The 27698-nt window shown below is 54.4% G+C and overlaps 1 protein-coding gene across 1 annotated transcript; it reads left to right on the top strand.

Annotated features, from left to right (window-relative positions):
- Positions 1–8958: 8958 nt before the first annotated feature.
- SLX4 (SLX4 structure-specific endonuclease subunit) lies at positions 8959–27338 on the top strand (the record flags this gene model as incomplete). Its single annotated transcript, XM_032849350.1, has 14 exons — positions 8959–9331; positions 10737–10961; positions 12919–13108; positions 13948–14160; positions 16156–16364; positions 16452–16768; positions 17322–17562; positions 18048–18136; positions 18985–19131; positions 19782–19951; positions 20895–23143; positions 24853–24952; positions 25485–25901; positions 26330–27338. Coding segments are annotated over 14 exons (5334 nt in total), but the record flags the coding sequence as incomplete, so codon positions are not given.
- Positions 27339–27698: the final 360 nt, after the last annotated feature.

A 27698-nucleotide genomic window follows, 5' to 3' on the forward strand; every position in this document is an offset into this window, starting at 1 on the left:
CCCCAAATGTAAACTCCAGGTTCCCTGGGATTTGGGGAAGGAAGATAATTTGGTGAGATGGTCAGTCTGCATTTAGACACATCTGGGTTAAGTACTAGATCTGCTTTGTTAGCTTTGTCACCTTTGGCAAATTACTTACCATAAGCCAATTTCCTCATTTATAAGTTAGTACAATAATATTTATCTAATACAGTTTTTCAGAGGATTAAGGAAGACAACGGATAGAAAAGGCCAAAGAAGGTGCCTAAGACGTAACTCATAAATGTTCTTTTCTTCCTAGAGGTAAAGTTCAGAATTTTTTTTTTTAAAGATTCCATTTATTTATTTGTCAGAGAGAGAGAGTGAGCACAGGCAGACAGAGTGGCAGAGGGAGAAGCAGGCTCCCTGCGGAGCAAGGAGCCTGATGCGGGACTGGATCCCAGGATGCCAGGATCATGACCTGAGCTGTAGGCAGCCGCTTAACCAACTGAGCCACCCAGGCATCCCCTAAAGTTCAGTATTTATTCAGGGCCAAGTTCAGGTTCCAAATTAAAAGTTTCCTACTAATGGGGCACCTGTTTGGTAAGCATCAGACTTAGTTTCAGCTCAGGTGGTGATTTTGGGGCCAGGAGATCAAACCCCATATACAGCTCCACACTCAGCCCAGAGTCGGCTTGGGATTCTCTCTCTGCCCGCACCTCCCCCCACTCTCCCTGTGCATATGCACTATCTCAAGTAATCTTCTTAAAAAAATAAGTTTCTTTTACTAACTATATGTAGATTTTCAATCTCTGAAATGCTTTTACCCAGTTACATGAATGTAACTGAATAATGTGATAAATCATATGTGCAAATGAATATGACATGATAAACAGGACATGTAAATTTGGTGAAAGCCACTCTTATGAATATTCCTTATATTTATAAACAATTTGCTAACTCAATGAAATATTAAGCGGAGCAGTAAAAGAAATTCAAATTTAAAATTACTGAAGACAGGGGCACCTGGCTGCCTCACTCAGTAAAGCATGTGATTATTGATCTTGGGATCATGAGTTCAGCCCTGCATGGGGTATAAAGATTAAATATTTTTAATGGAGTGCCTGGGTGGCTCAGACGGTTGCACAAGCATCTGTCTTCCGCTCAGGTCATGGTCTCTGGGTCCTGGGATCAAGCCCCACGTCAAGTTCCCTTCTCCTTCTCCCCCTGCTTATGTTCTCTGTCTCTCAAATAAATAAATAAAATCTTTAAAAATGTATTTTTTAAAAAATATTGAAGATAATGCTCTATTTCTTAGGCTGGATGACAGATACACTTGTGTTAATACTCTGTTTATCAGTATTCTTTACACTACTTATGTTCTTTGGTATACAGTATTTCACAATAAACTGCGGAAAGTGAAGAGTCAGCCTTCAGTCTTGAGCGTTTCCTCCTAAGAACTGAGAAAGGATTCTGGTTGCATGAAAGAACTGGCAAATTGTTCAAAACAAAAGCTTATACCATTTATACGGTGTATATTTATATGGTGTATACATACATACATGTATAACCAAAGGTTAATTATATTATTAGTATAATCATTAAAAATAAACAGGGCGCCTGGGTGGCTCGGTGGGTTAAGCTGCTGCCTTCAGCTCAGGTCATGATCTCAGGGTCCTGGGATCGAGTCCCGCATCCAGCTCTCTGCTCAGCAGGGAGCCTGCTTCCCTCCCTCTCTCTGCCTGCCTCTCTGTCTACTCGTGATCTCTGTCAAATAAATAAATAAAATCTTAAAAAAAAATCTTTAAATAAAAAAAAAAACCACATATTGTAACATGCATTCCACTGGATATACCATGTCTATACCATGTTTTGTTTATCCATTCATCCATTCATGGGTTGTTTCTATCCTTTCGCTATCAGGAGGAGTATAAGTTTTTGTTTAAACAGCTTTTTTCCAGTTCTTTTGGGCAAACACCGAAGAACAGAATTATTGAGTCATATGGTAATTCTATGGTAAACCTACTGAGGAACGACCAAACTGTTTTTCCACTGCAGCTGCACCATTATGGCCGTCAAGCAATGTATAAGGTTTCGGATTTCTCCACATCCTTCCCAACGCTTACTGAGATTTTGAGGGTTTTTTAATTTTCTTTTTAAGGCTGTCCTAAGGGATGTGAAGTGGTATCTCACAGTGGTTTTGATTTGCATTTCTCTAATGACTAATGATGTTGAACCTCTTTTCATGTGCTTCTTGGCCACTGGTATCTCTTCTTCAGAGAAATGTCTATTCAAGTCATTTGCCCATTTTCAAAGTGGGTATTGTCTTTTTGTTGCTGAGTAAGAGTTCTTTGTACATTGTGGATACTGGACCCTTAACAGATATAACTTTCAATTGTTCTCTCCTGCTCTGTGGGTTGCCCTTCCCATCCCTTGACAGGGCCCTTGGTGCACAAAGTTTTACATTTTTATTAAACCCAATTCTTCTCTTCTTTTGTCTTTTGTTCCTTGCTTGTACTTTTATTGTCATCTCTAGAATACATGATCAAATCAAGGTCATGATTTCTTTGTTTTCTCCTAAAAGTTTTATGGTTTTGTTCTTCCTTTTATGTCTTTAACCCATTTTGAATTAACTTTTGTGTATGCTGTAAAGGATCCAACTTCATTTTTTTTCACGTAGTTATTCTGTTGTCCCAGAACCATTCATTCAAAAGATTCTCCTTTCCCCAAGGAACGATCTTGGCATTTTTAAAGAAAGATTATTTATTTGAGAGAGAGAATGTGTATGAGCAGGGTAAGGGGTGGATTGAGAGGAACAAGCAGACTCCCCATTAAGCAGGGAGCCCAACACCATGGTTGATGCCAGGACCCTGAGATCCTGACCTGAATCTAAGTCAGAGGTTTAACTGACTGAGCCACCGAGGTACCTCTTGGCATTCTTGTCAATAACCAATTGCCCATGAACATGTGGGTTTATTTCTGGATTCTTTATTCCACTGATATATATAGGTCTAGTCTTAGGCCACTAGTGCAGTCTTCATTACTGCAGCTTCGTAGTAGAATTTCAAATCAGAAGTGTGCGTCCAACCTTGTTCTTTTCAAGACTGTTTTGGCTATTTAGGGTTCCTTGCAATTTCACATGAATTTTAAGATCAGTTTTTCCATTTGAAAAAAAGGGGGGCAGCTATTGGAACTTTGGCTATTAGGATTACACTGAATCTACAGATCCCTTGGGGGAGTTCTGCCATCTTAACAATATTAAGTGGAAAATGACTTAATTTTAACAACAAAATTACAAATTCCATTATCGAGTTTATTGGGGAAAATGCTGTTTTGCAGCTGAAGCCAATACATCTGCAAGGAATCTCCCCTTACACTCATCTAACAAAATAGAACTACATCACACAAAAGGTAGCAGTGATAGACCGGGAGAAATGCAGCATAACCCCGAATGACCTTCTGCGCACTGTTAAATGTAAAACTGCCCTTTCATTTGATTTCAACAATTTTAGCAGTGTAGGAAACAGGATTATACAACAGTAAGTAAAAGTTTATATGACCAAAGAACTGAGGAGACACACAATTCTCCCTTGTTCAATCTGCTCTCTCCTCAACTCTTGCCAAGACAAATGAGAAGGAGCTGGGCAGGTTTTGGTTTTGTGATTTACAACCAAACCACAGACCCGGGACAAGGACCTTCCACTTCTTCCAGAGAACTGTTTAAAACATTAATTCAGTGGAAGATGCCCAAAGTTTCCAAAAAGGAAACATTCCAGGAGAGTAAGGAAGGGATAATCAGCATACTCAAATTTTGCCTGTTTCCCTTGGACCCAAAAATTATCTCCTCCTAAGGGCTTTGAAAACAGAGCCTCTTCTTGGAATAACACTCCTTACATTGTATCTAAAATTTTCCATACACTTCTGCAACCATTTTCTCTTTCTGATAAACTCTGTAGGGTTTATTACACATAACCTTTTAAGACATTAAATGTTCCTTCATGTCCTTGGCTTTAGTGGTTTATCAGGGCAGGGTCTGCCATGAAGGCTGGCAGTTAACATGCGGTATTCCCAGTGAAGTAACACGGACGTAGTAACATGGTCCCTGGACACATCCCTCAGCTTCGTCACATTAGGCTACTCCTGCCTATTCCAGGGGACCAGTGTGACCCTCAGAGCTTCTGCTGGAGGTAAATCACAATAGGGTCCAAGTCAAAGTAGCTCCCATGGTTCACCCTGGGCCAAAGAGAAAGCTGCGCCAGGACTTTGTTCCTCAAAGGGAGAAACTATGTCTACCTCCAAATCCCAATAACCTCTCACCCAGCTTTTGGCATCTCTTCTACTTAGCCTACAGGACTGGATCAGGAGGTATCAATTACATGTAGGGATCATCAGAATCACCTGTGAGACTTTCAAAAGATACAGGTTGGAAGGCTTGCCCGAGATTTACTCAGCAGATCAGAGTGGTATCCAAACATTTCCAGCTTAACATATTCCACAGGTAATTCAGTAGAGAATCTAAGGTCTAAAGAACACTTCCTTCCCTAAAATATACTTCAAATAACTAATTATCCTTAAAAGAAAAAAAAATGCCAGATTTTTTTTTTCCTTCAGGAGGGAGGGGTTTCTTTCCCTAGCCGGTAAGAGATCTGAGTTCTAAACTCGTTGAGGTCCTGCACTTTCAACTAGAGAAAAACCAGCACCACCTTTACAACTGGCCTTCATTATCAACCCAGCCATGTGAATCAATCATGTTTTAAAATTTTCTGTATCTTATGATGTTCTGACATCTTAAAAACCTTGCTGGTGGGGAGAGACTGCCCTTCCCAGGGCTAGCTAATTCCTAAAGATGGTAATCAACTTACTTGGGAGCAGCCTGTCACATCCCAAACAATCAACTTCTTTAACACTCACAGACCAAACCAATGTTTTCCGCTCCCTCAATCATCCCAGGGCCAGGGACCAGGCAGCTAGCTGCTATAGCCCAAAGCCCACCAGAATTAAAACTAGCCAGTCCTGAAATGTTTCTTCCGGCCTGCCTTACCTTTCTCAAGGAATAAAGGCTGGGAACTAGGTTTTCCCCTGGAGAGCTGGAGAGCTCTGCCTCCTGACCAAAACCCTCCCTGGGGCCCGATGTGGCATGACATACCCTCTTCTATCTGGAAATATAACAAATTCTTCCAATGGCACTGGCCTCTCTCTGTTCTCACCCAGTCACCTCTATAAATTAAAATCCCACGGGTACAAATCAGACACTCCACTCCAACCATGCCTCTGTGCGGCCACTACACACTTGCGCTGTTGACTGAACTAATCCAACTGGAAACCATATTACAACTTAGGTTCCCAAAACCGTACGGAAAAAGCTCTCGGGAGTCCTATGAGCTTACTCGCAACTAAATATCGTAGGACCGAGTAATTACATTCTTAGGCATATACCTGAGAAAACTGAAAACACACAACTCCTGCAACCTTGTTCACAGCCACATTATTCCTGACAGCCAGAAAGTCCACCAACTGATAAACAGGGCGGAACAGCCACGCAAGGGAGTATTACTCAGCCACTCAGAATGGAAGAACCAGTTCATGCCACGACATGGATGGACCGTAAAGACATCGTGCCAAGTAAACACCAGGCCAAGAGGCCTCGTACTGCACAAGGCATTTATAGAAAATGAACAGAACACGCCAGTCCCCAGCAACAGTGGTCTGTGGGGCCCGGGCAGAGGGAACGCCGGGGGAGGGGGTATCTGCCCCTGGGCAGAGGGATTTCCATTTGGATTTACAAAACCTTCGAGAATGACACGGTGATGACTGCACAACCTTGCGAGTGTACGAAAAACCACCGAATTGTACACTTTTAAGGAGTGAATCCTACGGTGTTCCGTCTCGGAAACAAACCCACCTAAAGGTATTCTCGTGCTTCCACAGCCGCGGCTCCTCCCGCGCTCGCGGTCTCAGTGAACCGACCCACACGGCACTCCGGACGCTCGGCCCGGAAGCTGCGAACGCCAGCGTACGTCCCCAACGTCCACTCCGGACCACGCTCACGTCTCCTGAGGGTTACCGCGTTCTCCCAGGGGCTCCCCCGGCCTCCAGTCTGGCGTGCACAGGCCCTTCCTCACGTGCGCCGACGTCTCCCGAGCGCCCCCGGGCCGGGGCTCCAAGCACCGCCCGCAGCCACAAAGTCCTCAAGCTGGAGGCCGCGGCGAAGCCCTCCGGCGACACGTGACCGCGTGCACCCGCCAGCCACGACGGCTGACCGCGGCTCCCTCAAGCGGCCACCGCCCACCCCCCACCCCCCACCCCGGCCTCCCGGCCTCCGTACGCCCGCTACCACCTCCGCCAGGAGGTTGTCCCGCCCCGACAAGCTGCGCTCGGCGCGTCTCCAAGACCCTCCCTCCGCACGTGCGCTCCGAGGGGTCGTCCCTCCCTCCGCAAACATTTCCTGTGGGCACCGTAGGGGACCCAAACTGCAACTAAATACTGCGGCGGGGCCCTCAACTTACTTTGCCTGGTCCTTAACACTTCACAGACTTCGCGGGGCGCCGCGAACACCTGAGGCCAACCCGGCCTCGAGCACAGCCCTCAGGCGCGCGCCACCTCGAGCCGTCCGGAAACGCTCTCAGCAGCGCGCCTAGATCGCAGAGGACGACGGGAAGCGGGCCGCTCGGGCCGCTCCGCGCCTGCGCGGGCCCTGTCCTTCGCCGGGGGTTAGGGGCGGGGGCGCCGGTTGGCGCATGCGTAGGCGCGAGGCTCTCCGTTGAGAAGGTGCCTCGGCGGCGCCAGAGGTAGGAGGAGTCGGGCTTTAGGGCTGGGAATCTGCAGTCGGGAGAGGAGGTCCAGTCACCTGGGGCCGTTCTCGCTGTCGGGGGTGAGGGAGTAGAGCCTTTCTCGCCCGCGGTGGAGAGAGGCAGGAGCCACGCTCGAGTGGAGGGGGCCGGGGCCGCCTGGAGGGAGGAAGGGTGAGCAGGGGATCGGGTACCCACAGGGTCACGGCCCGGGGGTCAGGCTGGCGATCGGAAGTCGCTGCCTGACTTCGTAGCCGCCTGAGTCCTTGGAAGCCCTCCCCCAGGCCGAGCCCCTCCGCCCGCTTGCGGTGTGTCACCGGGTCGGGGGGAGCGGGAGGGTCCGCCCCGCGCTGCCCACTCATTGATTCGGCGCCTGCTGCTAGCCGCGCCGCGGGTGCCGGGTGGCGTAGACGCAAGTCCCCAGCCCTCCGGAAACTTGCAGATTCCTTTGGCAAATACTGAGCGAGCACGTATAGGAGGTGGGCTGTTGTCGGACTAACGTCACAAGCCCTGTGGAGACTCCGCGGGGTGTGGAGGGTGGAATCTGCACTAGCTCCCCACGTCCCACGGGCTCGATTGAGGCGCCCGGACACCGGTCCCCGCGCCGATCCCTGCAGCCGTCTCTCCCGTTGTACCAAAGCCTTTGCGGTTGAGTGATGGAACAAATGTCGAGCTTTTTTTTTTTTTTTTTTTTAAATCAGGTGTCTAATCAGCCAAAGAGAATATGAAGTAAAATAGATGAGTCTGTGCCCTCAAGTTTTGAGCGTAGTAGGGGACAGATAGTAACTGGATAAAAATGTTGGGGCCAATGCCCTAGAACCACCCGCTTGGATTTGATCCCAGCCCTGCCACTTCAAAAGTGGTATCAAGTTGAGCCAGTTTCTCATTCTTGTGCCTCACTCCTTGCTGTGAAGGGATGACAGTAGAGTCCACGGAATAGGATTGTCCTAAGGGTCACATGAGCTAGACTTGTAAAGCAATTAGACCCACACTGGCATACTGTGAGCATTCAATAAATGTTATTACAAATGACTGGAATTGGTGATAAGTACAATTGTGATGATGGAAAGTAATGGGAGTGGAGAGGGTCCCCTTGGATAAAGGATGAGGGGAAGCTTCTCTAAGGAGGTGACACGGAAGAGGAGGGTGGGCCGGCCATGCAGAGTAGGTTACAGGTACGCCTGTCTGCCCGGCACAGGAAAAATAGGTGATTAGTTGGGCTACTCCGACGAAGGAGGTTGCACTTTCTGTCACTGGGTCATTCAGTTTTGATTTTTGAATCCCACTACACCGTGCCAGTGTAAATAATCATGCCTGTAAGACCAAGGTTTTGCAGTGGTCACCATTCCAGTCACCTGAGTTTGGAGAGCTCTTGAAGTGAGAGAGGGTGGAGAAAAGTGGCCCCTTTTTGGTTTGGAAGCATTGCTCACATGAGTGATGGAGGAGCCTCCTGTGCTCCTGTCTTGTTTCCTCCCAACCATTCACGTGTGTGTTCTCTCCCTTGGCTGCCTCCCTCCCTCTGCACATTAAGTTGCCTGTTGATAGGGCCTAAGAAAGAGTTTTTCTCCATTTGGCCATCATCTTGTTTCTGCGGTGATTCACCCTTCATGGGATTCATTCCCCAGATTTCAGTAAAAACAACACTCTTTCAAGGTGCTCATGTTCTTTCTTTGATGGGTTTTTAGATCCCTCCCCCGGTGTTGTGTTGTGATATCCTGTAAGACCATGAGTTTGTGTTCACCAGGCTGTCCTATTTGACACAGATATTGTTACTCTGAGGACGCTGCCCATGCTCCACATCCTCTTGTACCTTCCTGGAAGAAATGGCGTAAAATGCAGTGTCTGTCTACTTACATTTAGATGTGTTTGGTTTTCTACAGATGTGACATTAAAAGAACCAGTGTGCTTCATCACTGCGGAGATCTCGGAGTATCACCTGGGCATGGAGTTCGTATGTATCCTATCGCAGAGGCCTCCGCTGGACAACAGAAGCTCTCAGATGTGAACTTCAAACGTGCTGTTTAACATAGACGCAATTTGAAGAAAGGCATTTTGGGTCCTTATGGAGGGGAAAACACTACTTTTTGCTCAGTTGTGCACGCTCTGCGGGTGTCCTAGTGAGAAGCAGAGGGGAGCCGTAATGGAGCTGCGAGTCTGAAGGAGACGCTGCCGGGCTCGTTCCCAGGCCCCCAGAGAGACCTCACGCCTCTGACGACCACCTGCAGGCCTTCAGGCTGGTCAGATGATGGATGAGTCAGACGATGATTTTAAGGAACTCTGCGCCAGCTTTCTCCAAAGGGTGAAAAAGAACGTCACCAAGGAAGTGTCGGGGGAAAGGAAGACACAAAAGACCTCCAGCAGCACTCAGATAAGCAAACCGAAAAGGACCAAACCAACTGCCACCAGGGACAAAGCCCTTCAAGGCCCCAGGGAGAAGAAGACTCGGTCTGGCAGCCAGGCCCCAAGGACTAAAAAGCAAGGGGCACCCAAGTGGCAGAGGAGTGAACCTGCTCCCCCTGAGAATGGAGGGGGAAGTGTGCTTGCCTCTGCTGCGCTCCAGGAGGGTGTGCAGAGCACCCAGACAGGTAACTGGGCCAGAACACCTGCCAGGATGTTTCCAGAGAGAAAACCAGAGGGGACTGTATTGTTTTAAACCAGGGGTCAGAAAACTTTGTGAAAAGGGCCAGACAGTAAATTATTTGGGCTCTGCAACCCTGGTCTCTGTTTGCAACTTCTCAACTCCCCAGACAATCTGTCAGCAAACAGATGGGCTGTGTTTCAACCAAACTTCATTAACAAAAACAGTCAGCCCTCTGAGGACCATAGTTGGCCAATTCCTGTTTTAAACAGTGGTCGTACAAAATAGAACCTTTATGTGAATTTTCTACATGATTATGTTTGGGGCCCTCTGCCCTTTTAGAGTTTCCTATGAAGGTTTACATTATGCGTTTAACACAGGTCACGTGAGCTGAAAATAATGCTGCTTCTCTCATTGTCTTGAATTCCTTCCAGGCAGGTAACTGGCAGTGGTGCCGGCCAGCAAGGCTGCTCTGAAGGCAGTGGGAAGCTGCCAGATAGGTGGAACGCCCGGGAGAACCTTCAGGTCCTTCCTTTCTCCTCCGAACACCTTTGTTCTTTTCTTTTCCTTTGTTTGCTTGAACCAGGTTCCTTACCTGCTGCCCTTGGTGTACCGAACCGTGTGTTTAACATACATTCTTCAAGCAGAACCAAGAACCAGCCTTGCACAGGATCTTTGGGCTCCTGTGTTCTGTTTCTAAATACTTCTCACCTTCACTTCCTGACCTTAACTGGTATTTTTTACTAGTGCGGTCAGCATGAGCTCTCAGTGGAATAGTGGTGAAGAATGAGCTCGCAGAGACTGTCATAAGGCGTGTTACTGAAATATCATTGGTCCTTCAGGCCCCTTGGGAGCAGTGAAAGCTACGCATGATTCCTCCAGAAAACCGCACCCCAACGCACACCTGCGAAACTCGCATAAACCTGCCAGGGGCTTCACGAGGCCTCACCAGAGCCCATCTGCGGACACCAAGTTAGAGGAGAACTTATGACCTAGGAAGATAAAAATGTTTGTCGTTAATATTTCTTTAATAACAACTTTATAGAAAGAATTCACGTTCTATAAAATGTGCCCTTCTAAAGCGGGCAGTTCAGTGGTTTTAGCGTACTCGCACAACTGCGTGAGCATTACCATGGCTCACTGTAGAACATTTTCATCACCCCACAAAGAAACCCTGTGCTCATTAGCAGTCACTCCCCGTGACCGCTCCTGTCACAGGTATTTCCGACAGGTCTGTTTGTATTACCGCCAACGGTGAGATTACCGATAATCAGTCCTACTCACACTTGGGAGTTAAACCCAAACTAGTTGGTAAAGGACCCCTTGAAACTTGGGTCCAACCTGTATCTGATGGAAGGGGCTTTGTTTCTCCAGTTAGAACAGATGCCTGTCAATGTTTCCCTCTTTGCCAGAGGCTTCTCCGGACAGCAGCTCCCAGCCGGCTCCTTCCTGTCTGACAGTGATGGCTCCGAGTCCCTCCAAACCCCGGACGGCAGAGCTGGTCCTCCAGCGAATGCAGCAGTTCAAGAGAGCGGACCCCGAGCGTTTGCTGCGCACTTCGGAAGGGCGCTGTCTACAGGCTACACTGGAAGAAGATGCCCCAGCGGGCCGTCCCGAGGAGAAGACGGCGGGGAATGGTATGATGGGAGTTTTGTATATTCCCGTCCGGGGTGAGTTTGAACTCTTCAGAAAGGGGGCCAGGAAAGAAAGCATATTCCTTGAGTTGCTGGTTGGGGCGAGTGCTGTGCCTGGCACTGTACCTTGGCCACTTCATTGTGTCTAGCCAGAGAGTGAAGGGTCCCTTGGGTCATTTCTCACTTAGCTTCTTTGACAAGGTATGCTTTCCTCTTTTTATTTTGACATTTTATTATGAAATTTCTCGCATACAGAAAGATCAAAAAGAAATACTCCCAACGAACCCCCATTCCCTCAACCTGTATGTAAGAATTGTTAACACTTTACCGTATATTTTCTAGATCTTTAAATGTGTATGATTCCTCTGTACCATTCAAAAGTAAGTGCCAGACGTGATGGCGCTTCCCCCCACAGATGATCTACATGATCACGGTGCTCTTGTCTCGCCTGATTCCATAACGTCGCCTAGTGTCCAGTTCTTATCAGAATTTCCCCACTTGTCCCAAGGACAGCTTTAGAGCTGGTTTCTTTTTTTCTGAGAAAGGATCTGCCAGAAAGCCAAGTCTCACACACTGCATATGCCACAGTTCAGTAGTCTCTTCAAGTCTAGACTCTAGAACAATCCCCTTGTCTTTTATTTTCATGATACCAACTTTCAGAAGAGTCTGGGACAACTGTCTAAATGTCCCATTTTCTAGATTTGTTTGATTGTCTCCTTGTGGGGCCACTTCCCATAGCCTCTGGGGTGTATCACAGGCGAGTGGACCGGACGGCCGGGCAGCCCCAGGTGAAGACAGCACGGCGCCGTGGGTGTAGCTGCTGTGCACGGCCCATTGTACCGCCCCAGAGGCACGTCAGATTCCTGGTTCTGAGCTTTACCCCTAAACGACACAAGCCCTCATCGCTGGTGAAAATATACAAAAGGGCAAGAAACGGGCAGAGACTGTTGACGGCCCAAAGGCTAACACGTATGTCGTCTCCTGGTAGCGTGTTTGCATCCTGGGGGCACCGAGGAGGACCACACAGGCAGTGACAGGACAGCTGCTGTGGCATCAGTCCCGGCAGCACTGACAGGGTGTGTCAGAGTTGCTCAGCTGCAACACGAGCTTTTGCCCTGCACGTGACTCAGCTGTTCCCATAGATTTTCATGGCATACCCAGGAACGCTCAGTGCTCAGGACAGAGAAGCCATGTCTTTGTCGTTGTTGTTTAAAACCGGGCACCAAAATGAAGTGTGATCCTTTCTGGCTTCATTCCTGTGATAGGCCACAGGAATATTCAAGAACTGGGGATTTATGAAATTCTCCACGTCCCCCTATGAGTGCCTAGGGTCGGCTCCAGCAAAATCAGATGTGACAGAGGGCCTCGGCGGTGGGCCCGGCCACTCTGGGAGTGGTCTCCTGGCCAGAGTCAGTCAGTCCATCCTTTTGTCTGAGGCTAGGAAGGAGACTCTGCATTTTAAGAGAGAAAGACATTTCGCTTTGACGTGGTTCTTCTAGGATGGGCGAGCTTAGGAAGGGTCGTAGCAGTAAGAAAGGCTGAGCTTTGAGGAGAAAACCTAGACTTATTTGGATAGGAGCCTTGTAAGCCTGGCACGCCTGAGGTAGACGACTTCAGCAGAAGTGGGAAAAAGGAACAGCAGGCTCTCCAGGAGCTTGTGCTCAAACAGTAGTCCTGCACCAGCAGCATCTCCTGGCCTGTGGGGAGTCTCAGGAAGCTCCACCTAGACCGCGGGAATGCGAAGCTGCATTTTGACAAGCTTCCCGGGGGTTCTTAGGCGCACTAGAGTCTGAGAATTAGACTCTGGGAGCCCTGTTTATGTACCCCCCGGACGGTACCCGCAGGAGGCAGAGCGGAGCTGGTCTGCTCTCTCCGCGCCGCCTTTGCTGTCCATGCGCTCCGACAGGCGCTGTGGAGCTCTGAGGGGCAGCCCGTCCTCACAGACTGTGCCTCCTCACAGGGCCTGGGCCCAGGCTTCCCACCACCGAGAGCGATGCTGCAGTGGCCTTGGCCCTGCAGCAAGAGTTTGGGGAGCAGCGAGCATCGGCTCAGGAGGCTGACCTGGAGGAGACTGGGTTGTTCTTCTGCCAGATCTGTCAAAAGAACCTCTCAGCCATGAATGTGACACGAAGGGAACAGCACGTGAACCGGTAGGAGCAGCTTAACTGTCCCCGCTCTGGGGTCTCCTCTCCCGTGGGTGTGACAGACCCAGGGGAATCTGGTGGGACTCTTGGGACACCTGCCCGTGACCAGAGCACTTTGGTGTCAGCCTGTCCTTACTGGTTTTCCAAACGGCTTGCTATTGAGAGCGAAGTCCCGTAGTACACAGTTCATCCTCTTAAGTTAACAACTCAATGGCTTTTATTGATTATATCACAGAATTGTGCAGCCATTACCACTGTCAATTTTAGAATATTTTCGTTACCCCCAAGAGAAACCCTGTCCCTGTTTGCGCTCGCTTCCCCCCCACCCCCACCAGCCCCGGGCAGCCGCTGGTGTCCCGTCCACGGATTTGTCTGCTCGGGTTGTCCGTGGAATCACACACACGTCGCCTTTGGGGTCTGCCTCCCTTTCCTCAGCACAGTGTTTTCGAGGTTCAGCCGGGTTGGAGAACGGGTCAGAACTTCGTTCCTTTCTACGGCTGAGAAAGCCCGTCTGACGGGGAGACCATGTCTTGCTCACCCGCTGCCCTGCCCGTAGTTTCTGCCTTTCGGATGCAGGCATAGAGCAGCATGACCGTGTGTTTCTCCGACTGCTCTCACTTCCTCGGGGTACGGACTCAGGAGAGGGGTTGCCATTGTCAGACACGTCCTTGTTCCCGTTAGCCAGCTTCGCTAGCAGAAGGAAAATTGAGAGTTTGGAGGCCGACGGCAGGCTGCGTGGAGGAGCTGGCTCCGGGAGAACAGGCGTGGGCCCACGGCCTGTCCATTCTGACATGGACGCACGTCACCGGGGAGAGGGTTCTCCTGTGTTGACTGTCTTCCTCCAGGTGCTTGGATGAGGCTGAAAAGGCACTGACACCCTCCACACCTCGGATCCCCGAATGCCCAATTTGTGGCAAGCCCTTTCTCAGCCCGAAGAGCAGAATGAGCCACTTGAAGCAGTGCGCGGTGAAGATGGACGTCGGCCCGCAGCTCCTGCTCCGGGCCGTGCGGCTGCAGACGGCTGAGCCTGACGAGGCCTGTGGCACACCGGCGTCGAGGTGAGCCAGATGGAAAGGAGGAAAATCAGAATACTCTGGTTTTTTTCTTTTGAAAGCCTTTGGTAGCGTTAGAGAACAATAGAGCCCTAGAACCTTCCTGCTTCTGGAAATGACACACTTGAGAGGGAAATCAGGCACAGTCTCCACCATGACTGAGGCGGCAACAGATTCTGCACCCTGAGGGCTTTCAACTGGTGTGTGTGTGTGTGTGTGTGTGTGTGTGTGTGTGTGTCTGCAGAAAAGGACTGGTTGGCCTGGTTTCCTGAGGTCCTTCCCGAGATTGTCCCATTCTCGCAGTCCTACCGCTGTCCTCTGGAGTGGCGAGGAATCTGGTAACGCGCTTGACCGTGTCCATTCACCCATCCCTGTGTGGCGTGCCATGGCTTCTGCCCCCTGCGGCCCGCGTCTCCCGTCCACAGAAGACGACTCGGCATAATTCACAGAGTTGGCAAGACAGAAACACGGGCCTTTTTTTTTTTTTTTCCTTCTTTTAAACGTGCATGGATTAAATTCTCAGGTGTTTCAGTAGGAGGCCTAGATCCTTGCCAGGAGCAAGTCCTTGGCGAGCAAATCACAGGCACACAAGCAGCTCCACTCCCTTCGGTACCACCCCGGCGCTATGGACGCCATGTTACGGGGACGAGCTGGAGCAGACCCCGGACTTCTGTAGGTTTGGGACTTCTATCCTTTGACAGCTATCAAAAGCAAAGGGAAGGCCAAGGGTGCTGGCTCTGTCCTGGCCTCTGCCTTGCACGCAGGTTATGGGCATCTGAGCCGGGCCCGTGGCAGGAGTCAGGTGGGCCAAGGCAGATTCTTGCTGGTAAGCCTGTCTGTCTCGTAGCACGTCAGCATCTCGGACCTGGAAACCCAAAGGCCCTGGCACAGATGCTCTTTAAGCCACAGCTTACCTTTTGCCAGGACTGGATGGAAACCACCTACTCAGATGAAGCATAGCTTCTTCAGTACCTGGGATGAGAAACAAGATGTGCGGGTCCTTCTAGAAGGTTGATAAAGTAGAAAACTATAGCAAATGGACACCTGACCGAGGCTTTGAGCTGCCTCTGCCCGAAGGCCATGCCTGGGGTGTGTGGAGCTCTGGGGCAGTCAGATGCTGGCACAGCTCCTGGCCTCCTGGGAGGCAGTGGTCATCAGGTGGGCTTCCCGGGAAGCTGAGCTGAAGCAGGGCTTGTTTAGATCTCCCGAGCGATGCCTGAGATTCTGGAGCCGTCCCGGGCCCAGGGACAGCATGAGTCTCTGTACAGGGTGCTTCCCAGAGCATCCCCACAGCTGGGTTTGGGCTCCCAGTTTCTCTGTCACCTTTGCCCTCCTATTTCTTGCTCAGCCTGTTGGGGTTCACCAGGCGGTCTAGGTCCCCAGCCGGAAACTCCTTTAGGCGCACCTCCGACCCAAATGAGCTGCTGATACGCTGACCTCCAGGCTGGCTGACCGTGTTGGTGGTCGCGGCTGGGAGGCCTTTCCTTCGGGCCTTGGGCAGAAGCAATGCCCACAGGCCCCTGCAGGAGGGGAAGGGATCCTGTCAGGGCCAAAGTGGCCAGGACTGCCTGAGGGACGTCTGAAGTGTCGATGGGCAGAAGGTGATGGAACCCAGGAAGCTGACTCAGAGCCACTGAATGTGGCTCCACCAGAAGGGTTTGGTCACAGCTGGGGTGTGCAAGGACCACTCACAGCTTTGGGCACCTGCCAAGAACTTAGCAGGGTAGCATCACATGGAAAGACCCAGACCCTCCCCTCTCTGGACCACACTGAACTTGGCCTGAGATCGTGAGGTTACACGAGGAAACAGGATGCTGTTTAGGACTCCCAGTGAAAGTCCAGAGTGGTCTTTCCCTCTGATGGGTCCACGTTTGTGCCTTTTCTCTCCCCACCATAGAGGAGAAGGGGTCCAGGCCTCTCCCCTCCACTGAGGACACCCTCAGAACAGGAAGTGCTCAGACCTCTGGCCTCACTGACTTTTCTGTTTGGCTGCCTTTTAAGCTTCAGCAATCACATTGGAGGTCTGAAGCGGAAGGGAGCCCCCAAGAGGAAGGAGCTGCAGAAGAAACAGAAGGTCAGTGAGCCCGAGGCGCCGTCCGAGGACCTGCTGGTGGCCATGGCTCTGTCCCGGTCTGAGATGGAGCAGAATGCTGTGCCCTCGGTGCTCAGACTGGAAAGCGCTTTCTCCGAGAGGATAAGACTGGGGGCAGGTAGGTGTGGCCCCCGGCTCTGCCACCACCGGGGCTCAGGGTGTGTGGCAGCTCTGTCACTGACCCTGTGCTTCTGTTTACCTTCAGAAAAGAAGAGTCGTAAGAGGAAAGTGCCTGTATGCCCTCCCCCGTTGTTAGTCCAGGACCTGGAGACCAGAGGGAGGCAGACAGAGGACCGAGTGGCCCAGCTCTTCGCAGAGGAGATGGAGCTGTCCAGCACGCCACCACTGCCCGCAAGCAGGATCCTGAAGGCAGAGCGGGAGAAGGCCGGACGGCATCTGCAGCTGCCTGGGGGGAAGCAGAACTTTTTGTGGGAGGGCAGCGCCCTGACTGGGGCCTGGGTTCTGGAAGACTTCTACACCACAAGCCTGGTCCCTCCCATGGTGCCCCAGCGGCCCGCGAAGGTGGGTCCTCCCTCTAGGCACACAGGTGGCTCCAGGCAGAGGCTAGCAGCCAGGACGGCAGCCCTGGGCATCAACAGAAAGTCCAAAAAGGAAGGAAGGGTGGGAAGTCGGGCGTGCCGGCTGTAGCATGTTCCTCTGTACAGCAGCTGATGACTCTCCTGGGAAAAACAGGGAGGCCCACTGGTTCCCAAATGGATCCTGTTCCTGGAGGGTGTGAGGGTGTGTTTGACACGCAGTCTGGGGCCCCACGCCGGGGGACAGTGTCATCCGCCCGGTGCGGCCCAGGAGCCGGACGAGCCTGCTGCGGGTGGGCCTGGAGTCGCTGCATGCTTGAGGCCATTCAGATAACATTAGGGGACAGCACCCTCCGGGACCTCCCGCAGATGTAGATGGAACAGACATGGCCTCCAGAGTGACAGAGGAGCCCGCTGAGAGATGATGACAGGAGGAAGCTTCCCAGGGTTGCTCTGGGCTGTGGCTGGCACTCTCAGAACTTCTGTTTGGTGGCTGCAGCCATGGCCACACGGTCACTCAGTCTCCTGACTTCTTCCAGGGTCGTAGCCAGGAGCCCACGCTGCCGCCGGTGCCGCCTAATCAGCCAGAGCTGGGGATGCGAACGCCACCCGCTCTCCCCAGTGCCCCGCCTGTGGGCCGTGGCCCCAGGAGCCCATCACCCTCCGCCAGCCAGAGAGAGCACCAGGCCTTGCAGGATCTTGTGGACCTGGCGAGAGAGGGGCTGAGTGCCACCCCGTGGCCCTGCGGTGGGGGCCCGGCACACTCAGGAGGGGCCACAGGTGAGACCCTGGATGGGACACCTGGGCCAGCCCTGCCCTCCCGGTCCTGCCTCCCCACAGCTGTGGCCATGACCTTGTAGCCTGGGGACAGTTGCTCAGATCCAAGGTTCTCTGGCTTGTCTCCATATGGTGAGGAGAGCGCAGTCTCTGTAAGTGCTTTCCCTTTTCTCCTCAAAGATGGATGTCATACAGGTGAGTCCATCAGTTTCCTCCAATTTTAACGGACGGCAGAGCCCTTGCCCAGAGCCAGGATCATGCAGACTGTCCGTTTTTACTACCTGTGTACCTCTGGGGGCGCGCAGCGAAACTCAGTGGTTCGCTCGCAGTGAAGAAGCCTTCGGGTAAAGAGCATGTGTCTGAGGCGCTGGTCCGGGCCGTGGGTCTGGGGCGCTGCTGGAGTCGGCCGACCGACACCTGATGCCCCTTCCCGGAGATGGACGCTGCTGGGAGGTGATGTTCTCTTAACCCGTGGCTCCTTCTCTCAGGGACGGATATGTCGCCCACCGGCCTTCCACCGACTGGGTTTGTCCTGCCACCTGAGGAGAGGCTCCTGGACAGGGGCAGCCACGCTTCGGTAAGCACCAGGGCTCCTCACCAAGCGTTGCACGGCCCGGCCCTGCTCCCCGCGCTGGGGTCCTGGCCACCGCAGCGCGTCCTCTGCTCTGCCAGGCAGCTCCACCCGGCCCCCAGAGCCTCGCACAAGTCTGCTGCCCACTGGACAGCCTCTGAGCTAAGCCAGGCGAGAGCCCACACGAGCCTCCTGTCCCCCTCTAGGGCTCTGCTATGAGTCTTCTGTCCCTTCTGTCCTTGAACTCTGGGGGTACCTCAGTAGCCAAGCCCTGGGAGCCTGCTTTGTCCTCAGAGCCTGCAGAGACCCCTATTGCTCTGTGAGGGGGCCTCATGCCCCCAGAGTTTCATCCGTTTGTTCAGGACATGCAGGTCCTGGCTGGTCTCCCAACTGAGCGTTCACGTTCTGTGTCAGTGACGCTCGGTTGGAAGTTGGGTTTTCCTTAGAACGGATGTCATTCTGTTAGTAGACTAGTATCAGGCAAACACTCACCCCAAGGTCTACCTGATGACCAAGGCACGTAGTCAGAGAAGGACTGAGGCTCCTCTCAGCTGGGTACCCGAACAACATGGGCTCGGAGTCCCTGCCTGTCACGTCGGGGCCACACACGGTGCTTGGGAAGCGCTGAGCACTGCTGCATCCAATTCCTCGTCTCCTCCCCCCGCCCTGTTTCCGGCCAGGGGACCCGGTGGGATGGAATTTGAGAAAGAAGCTAGCATTGTGCTAGTGTGTACTGCTGAGAGCCTCAGGGCGACAGAAGGTGGGACCTGCGTGGGAGCCCCGCAGACAGGAGCTCAAGGCACCCCTGAAGTCAGGGAACTTGCTGTGAGACCCATCTGCTCCCCTTCCTCCAGCTCACCCTCGGTTTGCTGCTGGCCGACCTCAGAGCCATGGTCGATAACCCACAGCTGAGTGACGTGCAGCTTCAGACGGACAGCGGGGACGTGCTTTATGCCCACAAGTTTGTGCTGTATGCCCGATGCCCCCTTCTCATGCAGTATGTGAGTACGGTCCCCGCCCCTCCTCCCTCCCGCTCCGAGGGCTTCCTCACACGCACCTCCGGCCGCCTGCCCCCTTCACTCCCCTCCGCGCCCCGCACACGTGCACCCGCCTCCCTCCCTCCTCTCAGCGCACCTGCTTCCGTGGAGAGACACAGTTGAGGCTAGGAAGCGGTATGAGGAGATGAGCTGAGGATTGGAGAGCCTCATATTGCTTGATCGGTTGAAAAATCCATTTTCCCCAGACCTGTCCGGTTTTCCTCTGTTTCCATAATTATGAAGTGCTGATCAACCTGCTGGCAGACATTTCTGTGCTGACCTGCGCCAACACCCGTGAGACTTGAATGCGTGCGGCAGGAGTCGGGTGCACGGCTGCCGGTCCCTCCCAGAGAGGCCTCGTGCCTCTGATGTGTCTGTCGAGAGGGAACCAGTTGGGTTCTTGAACCTCTATCACAGTCTGACTTTGCCTGCCGAGAAGTGTTAGGGCCTGACCGGAGTTCCTGACCAGCAGACTGGCGCGACGCTGGCCGGTGCCGGTGCTGGGGACGGGCTGCATGGAGGCGTGGGGACGCACGGAACCACCCAGGCCCTCTGTGTGGCCCCACGTCCTGTCTGGGAGGTCGTAACCCTCCCGTACTGGACTTCGTTCTCAGGTGAACAGCGAAGGCTTCTTCGTTGTGGAGGACGGCGATCCACGGAGCCAGCGTGCGCTGCTGAGCGACGTGAGCACCGAGGCCACCCGCGCGCTCCTGCACTACCTCTACACCGCGGACCCCGGCGTGCCTCCCCGGCTGGTCCCTGACCTCAGCGCTCTGGCCCACAGGTCCGGTGGCTCTTCCCATTTACCTTTGGCGTCTGACATTAACTGACGAGCAGGTTGATGGCCTGCAGGAGGCTCAGGGCTGAGTCCTTCCAGGACCTGTTAACCCTGGGTTTATGCTCGCTGGTGACCCCACCCAGGATGCCGTGACTGGCAGTCTGGCCAGAATGGACACTGGCAGGCGAGCCCAGCGCTGGCTGAGGACGGCCTCTGCTGGGTCACATGGCTCTTAGCTCCCCAGACGCTGCCACTCCTTGGTCGTTTGGCCGCAGAAGCTGAATGGTGGCTGTTCTTTCCCAGGTCCCCGGGAACGGGAGTGTGAACAGTGTAATGCCCGTGTAGCTCCTGGGGGTGCGCAGGTACTCAGCTCATCCACGCGGTGTTGGGAGAGGCGGCAGGTGGCTCAGCAAAGCGAGCTGTTCTAGCTCCTGACAGGGCTAAGGGCCTCTGGGAGAAAGCCGTCTCGCCCGAGGCCTTGTTGCCCCTCAGCTGCACTCCTGGGAAGGGATCAGCGCAGGCTCCCGGGTCCTGAGTGTGGCCATCAGACTAGGGAGCCTTCAGGAAGGCAGCAGGCTGGTGCACCGTTGGCCCCGGCTGACCGGGGCTGATCTGGTGTCGGGTTTGCCTTAGTCTCTGAGCTTCTGGGGCCTCCCAGGGCAGCAGACTCACCAGCTCTGCAGCACGATTCCTGTCACCGTCTGCTCAGCGTGACACACCCCTTCGTGTTCGGGCCGTAGAGTTAGCGAACCCTGCCCTGAAGGTCCACAAGTCTCTTCTTGAGCTCTGCGGCCTGGGGTGTTGCCGGCTGTGCCGGGCACCGTCGCCGCAAGGGCGCAGGGAAGGCCCGGCTGTCGTCCCTGTGAGGACTCGCACTCCGATCCTCACCAGCACTGGGCGCCTGGCTGCCGCCTCGCAGGGCACTGATGCGTGGCATTTCCTGTTGCAGGTTTGGGGTTAGCGAGCTTGTTCTTCTGTGCGAACAAGCGCCTGACGTGAGCGATTCGGAGGACGGACCGTGGAAGCAGAAGGAAGACAAGGATTGTGAAAGCCGCGCGGAGAACTTCCAAGGACTCTTGAGGTCCGTGTGGGTAGAGGAGGAGGAAGAAGCGGAGGCTTTGTTGAAACCTGAGAGCCTTGAAGAAGACAGAGAAAAAGTGAATGAAGCAGAAATGGAAGAAATTTATGAATTTGCAGCCACTCAACGAAAGCTGCTCCGGGGGGAAGGAGCTCCAGAGATCAAGGAAGAAACTGACCAGTCTGGGGACAAGGGTCCAGTGTCTGCTCAAACCCTAGCAGGTGACCAGGTCAGCGAGCAGTCAGGAAATGCAGAACAAATGGAAGCATCCGGTCAGGAAAGAGGAGAGGCCCCAGCCAAACCGAGGAGCATGAGACAGTCCACGCCCCCGCCACTCCAGGGTCAGTGTGTGGACGAGGAGAAAGCAGGGGCGCCAGAGGAAGCACTGGGTCTTTCTGGCTCCCCTCCCCCTTCTGGGGGCCACAGGGAAGGGAGAGAGGAAGGCAGGTTCTGGTGCTCAGCTGATGCTCCTGCGGCCCGGCTGCGCTCATCAACTCCCAGAAGATGCCGCGGGCTGTCCCAGATCGTGAGCCATCTCCAGGAAGCCAATGGCACTGTCTTGGGACCGAGGGCAGGGAGCCCTTGTGCCCCTGCTCCCCGGCAGACACCCCCGTGGAGCCCGTGCCTGTCACAGCCCCCTGGAGGCCAGAGTCCTGGCCGGTCACACCCTCGTCCTTGTCTCAGGGGCGAATCACCCTCGCCAGGGCCCCGGCCGCAGGGCAGAGCTTCCGGGGTGGCCTCCCGGGACTCCCCAGCAAAGCGGAGGAGGAGCAGGAGCCTCCTCACGATACTTCAAGATCCAGGCCTCCAGAAGGGCAAGGACCGTGGTTCCTTGTTGGAATGCAGAAATAAAGGGGTTCTGACCTCCCCAGAGAAGTCTCCATCCATCGACCTAACGCAGTCAAAGCCTGCCCGTTTGAGCTCCAGATCTCAGAACGCTCCATCCAGCAAGAACAGAGAAGATGAGATTATTCTTTTATTGGATTCAGATGAAGAACTGGAGCTAGAACAAAGCAAAATAAAGTCAGGTTTTAATGGTCCCCTGGAAGAAAGGAAAGTTCTAGAAGTTAGCCCCAAGTCTTCTGAGCTGTTTTCTGTCATCGATGTTGATGCAGATCAGGAAATTCTCCAAAGCCCAGCGAGAAGAGAGGCTTCCCTGCAGGGTGGGGAGGAGAGGCCAGCAGGGAACCGGGGTTCTGTGGGGGGCAGAGGGACCCCTTGGCTGTCATGTGACCCCGAGAGCAGCCCCGAAGAGGACAGCACCACAGATAGCTCATGGCTCGTGCCCGCTACTCCACTGGCCAGCAGAAGCCGGGACTCCTCCTCGCAGACACAGGTAACAAGCCTCAGGTCCAGGGCTTCGGTGGACCACATGGCTCAGGTCAAGCCCTGCGCCCCATTAGGAAACAGGAGTGGGCCTGAAGCTGCAAGTAAGTCTTCGGTCATCACCCCCCAGATGTCATCGTCGTGCCTGGTCCCCGCCTATGCAGGCAGCCCCAGCAGCCAGAGCCCTAGAAGGCCCTACCCCGGGTGCCACCAGCGCGGCTGTCCGGCTCCCTGTCCCGTCTCTGTCGGCCTCACCGATCTCACCAGGCAGTCCCAGGAGCACTGCCCCCCGGGGCCCGGCCTGCTGAGTCAGGCCATCGCCAGCGAGGTGGTGGAGGTGGAGGACAGCGAGGATGAGCAGGAGGCGGCCTCGCGGCAGGCGAACAGCAGCCCCCTGCTGAACGGCGACCCTCCGATTCCGGTGGACAACTGCCACTGGCACATGGAGCCCCTCTCGCCGATTCCCATTGACCGCCTGAACCTCGAGCGGACCGGCCCCCTGAGCCCCGGCAGTCCGAGCAGTAAGGCCGGGGAGGCCCCAGACGGCAGTGGCTGCCACTCCCCAGCCCTCCTGGCCACCACCCCTGCCCGAGGAAGCTGCGCTGGCCAGAGGAAGTCTCAAGAGAAGTCCCCTGGGGCCGGCTCGCCTGGGAGCCGCAGGCCGAGCTTTCTGAGCTCTGCTCTGTGGGACGATTGGGATGGAGAAGGCCAGAAGTCTCCAGAGCTGCTTCCTCCAGCCCAGACACTGAGCGCTGATGTTGCTGCTCAGAGCTCAGAAGCGCTGGAGACACCAAGTGAGTAGCGGGAGGGTAGTGGTTACGCTGCTTTACGTGGAGGGGCTAGAGGGGGCAATGGAGACAGTGTGGGGTGGCGGGGCTGCGGGGCCTCCCTTGAGGAGGGAGAAGGGGCTTGTTCTCAGACCTGCTGCTTAGCTGGGTCCCATGGCTCCTCGGGCCTCTGTTAAAAGCCCCCATCTGTGGACCCCACTCGAGGACACTGAACCAGCGCTGACCTGTATCACCTTGTGGATGAGCCTCGGAAACGGTGCTCGGTAAGAGCCCCCTGGCACGGAGCACCACGCGGCACGCAACTGCGTTTATCTGAAAAGTCCAGAGCGAGCACATCTGTGGAGACAGAACTTAGACAAGCAGCTGCCACGACAGGATGGGGGTGCAGAGGAGTGGGGTGCGGAACCTCCTTTGGGGGTGACGAGGTTGCTTTGGAGCTGGAGGTGGTGGGTGCAGTGAATTAGACATTGTGAATGTACTAAGTGCCTCTGAATTGTGCACTTTAAAATTTTAGGTGAATTTCCATCCCGATTAAAACCACCCCAGGTGTGGCGAGGGTGGGGTGTTGGCTGTGAACATCGGTCCTTTGTCGTCTATCTCTCCAAGCCCGTGGAGGGGTACAGTTTCCCAGCTCACGTCAGTCACAGGGGAGAGTCAGAGCCCCCAGGGTCAGCCCCTTGAGGAGTTGCTGCCCATGCCTGGTCCCCTGTCAGGCAGATGCTGGGAAGGCCAGGAAGGGGCAGGGTTGTGCAAAGCAGTGACTGGTCACAAGGAAGCAGCCTATGGGCAGAGGACGTGTACGCGACCTGGTGTTCCATTTCCTCTCCAAATCCGAGACCAGCTGGGCATGACTGACCGGCACTCTCGGCCTTGAATGGGGATCAGAACTGTCTGGAGAGCTTTACCCCAGAGTGGAGAACAGAATTTGCATTCTGGCCAGTTCCCAGGTGGTGCTGTGAGAATCAGACTTCAGAGCATGGACCTTATTAGTCTGAACTCAAGGTGGGCTTCCAGGAGGTGACAAATTTTCTCAAATTATATAAAGAATTTTGTGATTTTCTCAGGAGATATCCTGTTTTCACTGGAGTCTCCCAAGGGCTGCATGCTCATAAAAAGGATAAAAACCAAAGTCCATATATTCCTAAGTTGTTTCATTTGCTTTTAAAATACAGATTTCTTTTTAAAAACAACAGCTTTACTGAGCTATTATTCACGTACCATGACGTCCACCCTTTAAAGTGTACAGTTCCGTGGTTTTTAGTCCGTGGACAATGTCCTGCACGGGGAGGTACAGGCTTCCAGTTAGGGAATGAGTAAGTCACGGGGCGGAGTGTAGTCAGTGGTGTCACAGCAGCGCAGGGTGACAGATGGCAGTCACAAAACAAGCCAGACCGCACAGTTAGCTCAACGATGTTCTGCAGCCATCACTGCTAGTCCAGAACATGTTCACCGCACCCATCAGCAGTCACTCCTGTGCCCCGTCCCCCCAGCCCCTGACAACCACGAGTCTGCTTTCTGCCCTGTTCGCACTGCACGACACTGTGGCCCTAGTCACGTGCTGCGTGATGCTTTCCAGCAGGAAGAAAGGGCCAGCGTCCAGCATGGCGGCTGGGCTTTCTTCAAATGCACACTCTTTGTCTTGGTGCTGCTGCTGAGCCCAGAAGAGGTAAATCCAGGTCCCCTGTGCTGAAACGTGTTTCTTTTGTTCTACCTAGAAGGTGCTAATCGGAAGAACTTGCCCCCGAAAGTGCCCATAACGCCCATACCAAGGTACTCCATCATGGAGACTCCGGTACTGAAGAAAGAACTGGATAGGTGGGTGCTGGTCTTCAGACCTGCTCTGGAGCGGTCCCTGCCCCCTTGTACGGGTCCGGGCTTGGCGAGGCTGGGAGCTGGAGACCAGCCGTGGGGCTCTGGTAGCAGGAGCCGCAGGGGGACGGGAGCCTTTGTGACTGCTGGCTCTCCGCACACTGTTCCCCAGACTACAAGTTACCCTGGGACGCTGAGAGATGAGACCCCAGCCGCCCCTCGGTTGGTAGATCTGCATGGGCCTGTGGATGGACATGGGCCCTTGCCTTAACAGTCCCAATAGAGACCTGATTTTTTAGAACACGAAAACTGTCATCCCAATCAGTGCGCTCTTCACCTTGGGCCCCAGAAGTGTTATCACTGCCATCGTCACTGAACCTGGGCCTGGCCCTTCTGGAGTATTCTTCAGAGTAAACTCAGTTGGCAATGTAGAACGTGCTCACAAAAGTCAGGCATTTTAAGATTTCATTTACACAAAGCCATTAATTTGCTGAGAACTGTTTGCTCTGTGCTGAAATTCACCTGTTTTCCTATTCAGGTTTGGGGTCCGCCCTCTACCCAAACGCCAGATGGTCCTAAAGCTGAAGGAGATATTCCAGTACACTCACCAGACTCTGGAGTCCGACTCGGAGAACGAAAGTCAGTCCTCCCAGGGGCCCCCGCAGGCTCCGCACAGCCAGACCCACGCCAGCAGGACCTCCAAGGCTCCCAGGGCCCCCGGCCGTGCCCGACTGGAGGCTGCTTCTGGCCCTCTTCCCCAAAGGTCCAAGGGCTCCACTAAGACCAAGGGCCCCCAACATCAGAAGAAACAGCCTGGTGGAAGCATCCCTCCCATGAGCTCCTCACCGGCCAGGGAGGGGCCTCCAGACCCTGATGGGGACGCCCAGCTCCCGGCCTCCCAGGAATCCGTGGCCTCCTCCGTGGATAGCAGTGACAGCTCCTTTAGCTCACTAAGGTAATGGGATGGGAGGACAGGGCCAGGGGGGCTTCGCAGGTCCCCTGACCCCGGGTCTCGGATTTGGCATAAGCCAGGTCTAATGCCGAGAAATCCCACTGCCTTCTGGATTGGAACTGGAAGATGCCATTGGGGTGAAGGGCCGTCCCCTGTGGGCCTCCCAAGCGGACCTCTAGAGCTCCCGTGTCCTCGCCGCACAGGATGCTCTCTGGCTGCTGGCAGTGGACTGTGGCCGAGGCTCGGAGCCTGCTCGGGCAGGCGGCTGGGGGGCGGGGAGCACGGCAGCCTGGCGCTTCCCGCCTCCCGGGGAGGCCGTCCGTGCCAGGGTCGGGCTCTGCAGGGGACACCCGCACTCCTTCCACAGAGGGGCTCCTGGTCTCAGGCGCTGGAGAGGACAAGTGTCACAGGCTGTTTCTCGTCCCTTTCAGCTCTTCTTCCTGTGAGTTTGGAGCGGCCTTTGAGTCTGCAGAGGACGACGAGGGCGAAGAGGAGGGCAGCGCGTCCCAGGCGGCCGAGCCCGCAGCAGCCCCGGAGGAGGCCGTGAGGCGCTACATCCGCTCCAGGCCGGCGCTCTACCGCAAGGTCCTGCTGTACCAGCCCTTCGAGCTGGCCGAGCTGCAGGCTGAGCTGAAGCGGCACGGCGTCCGCGTGGCCACCCAGAAGCTACTGGACTTCCTGGACGCCCACTGCGTCACCTTCACCACCGCCGCGGCCCGGAAGGAGAGGCTCCGCAGGGAGAGGCGGCAGCCGCTGGGCAAGAAGAGGGGCCGAGCCGCCAGGCCGGTCCGTCCCTCCCCCTCACAGGCCGTCAGCGGCGTGTGAGGCCCCGCAGCCGCCCGCGGCGAGCCAGGCCTCCACGGCCCTTTCTGGGTCTGGGGACCGCATCCTTCCCTCAGGAGAGGGGCCACGGCACCGAGCTGGGTCAGCTGTCCCCAACTCCTTTTCCTGGGGTCGTGCTCGGAGCGTGGCACCCGTGGCCCTCCCCTCTGTCGGTGCCCGCTGTTTGTCTCCCTTTAACCCCGCCATGCCCCCGGGTGCTTCAGGAGGGCGGCAGGCGGGGTTCTCCAGACACACAGTGTCCCCGTCCTGAGACGGATGCCCAGGGCCAGCTTGCCCCTGCCCCACCTTCTCTTCCAATCGCAGCCTCCACTAGCACACCAGGTGTCCACCAGCCTCTCGTGCTGCCAGGCCTCGGCTGGCCCAGCCATCCTGCCCAGACACCTGTCCTTGTCACCAGCAGTCTCCAAACTAGGCAGTGCAGGAGGGCCCAGCCCAGCTCCGAAGGCCCCAGAATCCACATGTTGTTTGTTAACTGGCTCTGTCGGTGTGTAGTAAGGCTGTCTCCGGCCTCTGGAGTGGGGTGGAACACAGGTGACAGCCAGAAAGGAAGAAAAGTTGGGGTGTCTACATCCTTGTGAATGTCTCGTTTTAAATACAGTGCAGCCCATTTTCTATGATGTGCAATAAAAACTAAAAGGCTTTATAAAAATCTTCCAGACGCTCCACTGTAGAAAGATGATGAGGGAAGCTGGCTGGGAGCTTGGCCCCCACACCCGAGTCTGCAGAAGGCCTTTGTGCCTGTCCTTCATTGCAAGGGGTGAGCCAGGCCTGCTGGCTCCTCATGTCCCTTTGGTTCTTAGGTAAGACATGCGTGTTCATCCATTTGCCCACTTTCAGACAGCCCCTTGCTGCGGCCTGGGGCGCAGCCCTGTGACCCCGGGGATTGTTACAGACACAGCCTTGGGCCTGCCCAGACCCACTGAGTCAGGATCTGCGTTTTCCCGAGATGAGCCTGTG

This window comes from Lontra canadensis, unplaced genomic scaffold (genome assembly GCF_010015895.1).
Source record: "Lontra canadensis isolate GAN:19392208 unplaced genomic scaffold, GSC_riverotter_1.0 scaffold224, whole genome shotgun sequence".
Taxonomy (NCBI): Eukaryota; Metazoa; Chordata; class Mammalia; order Carnivora; family Mustelidae; genus Lontra; species Lontra canadensis.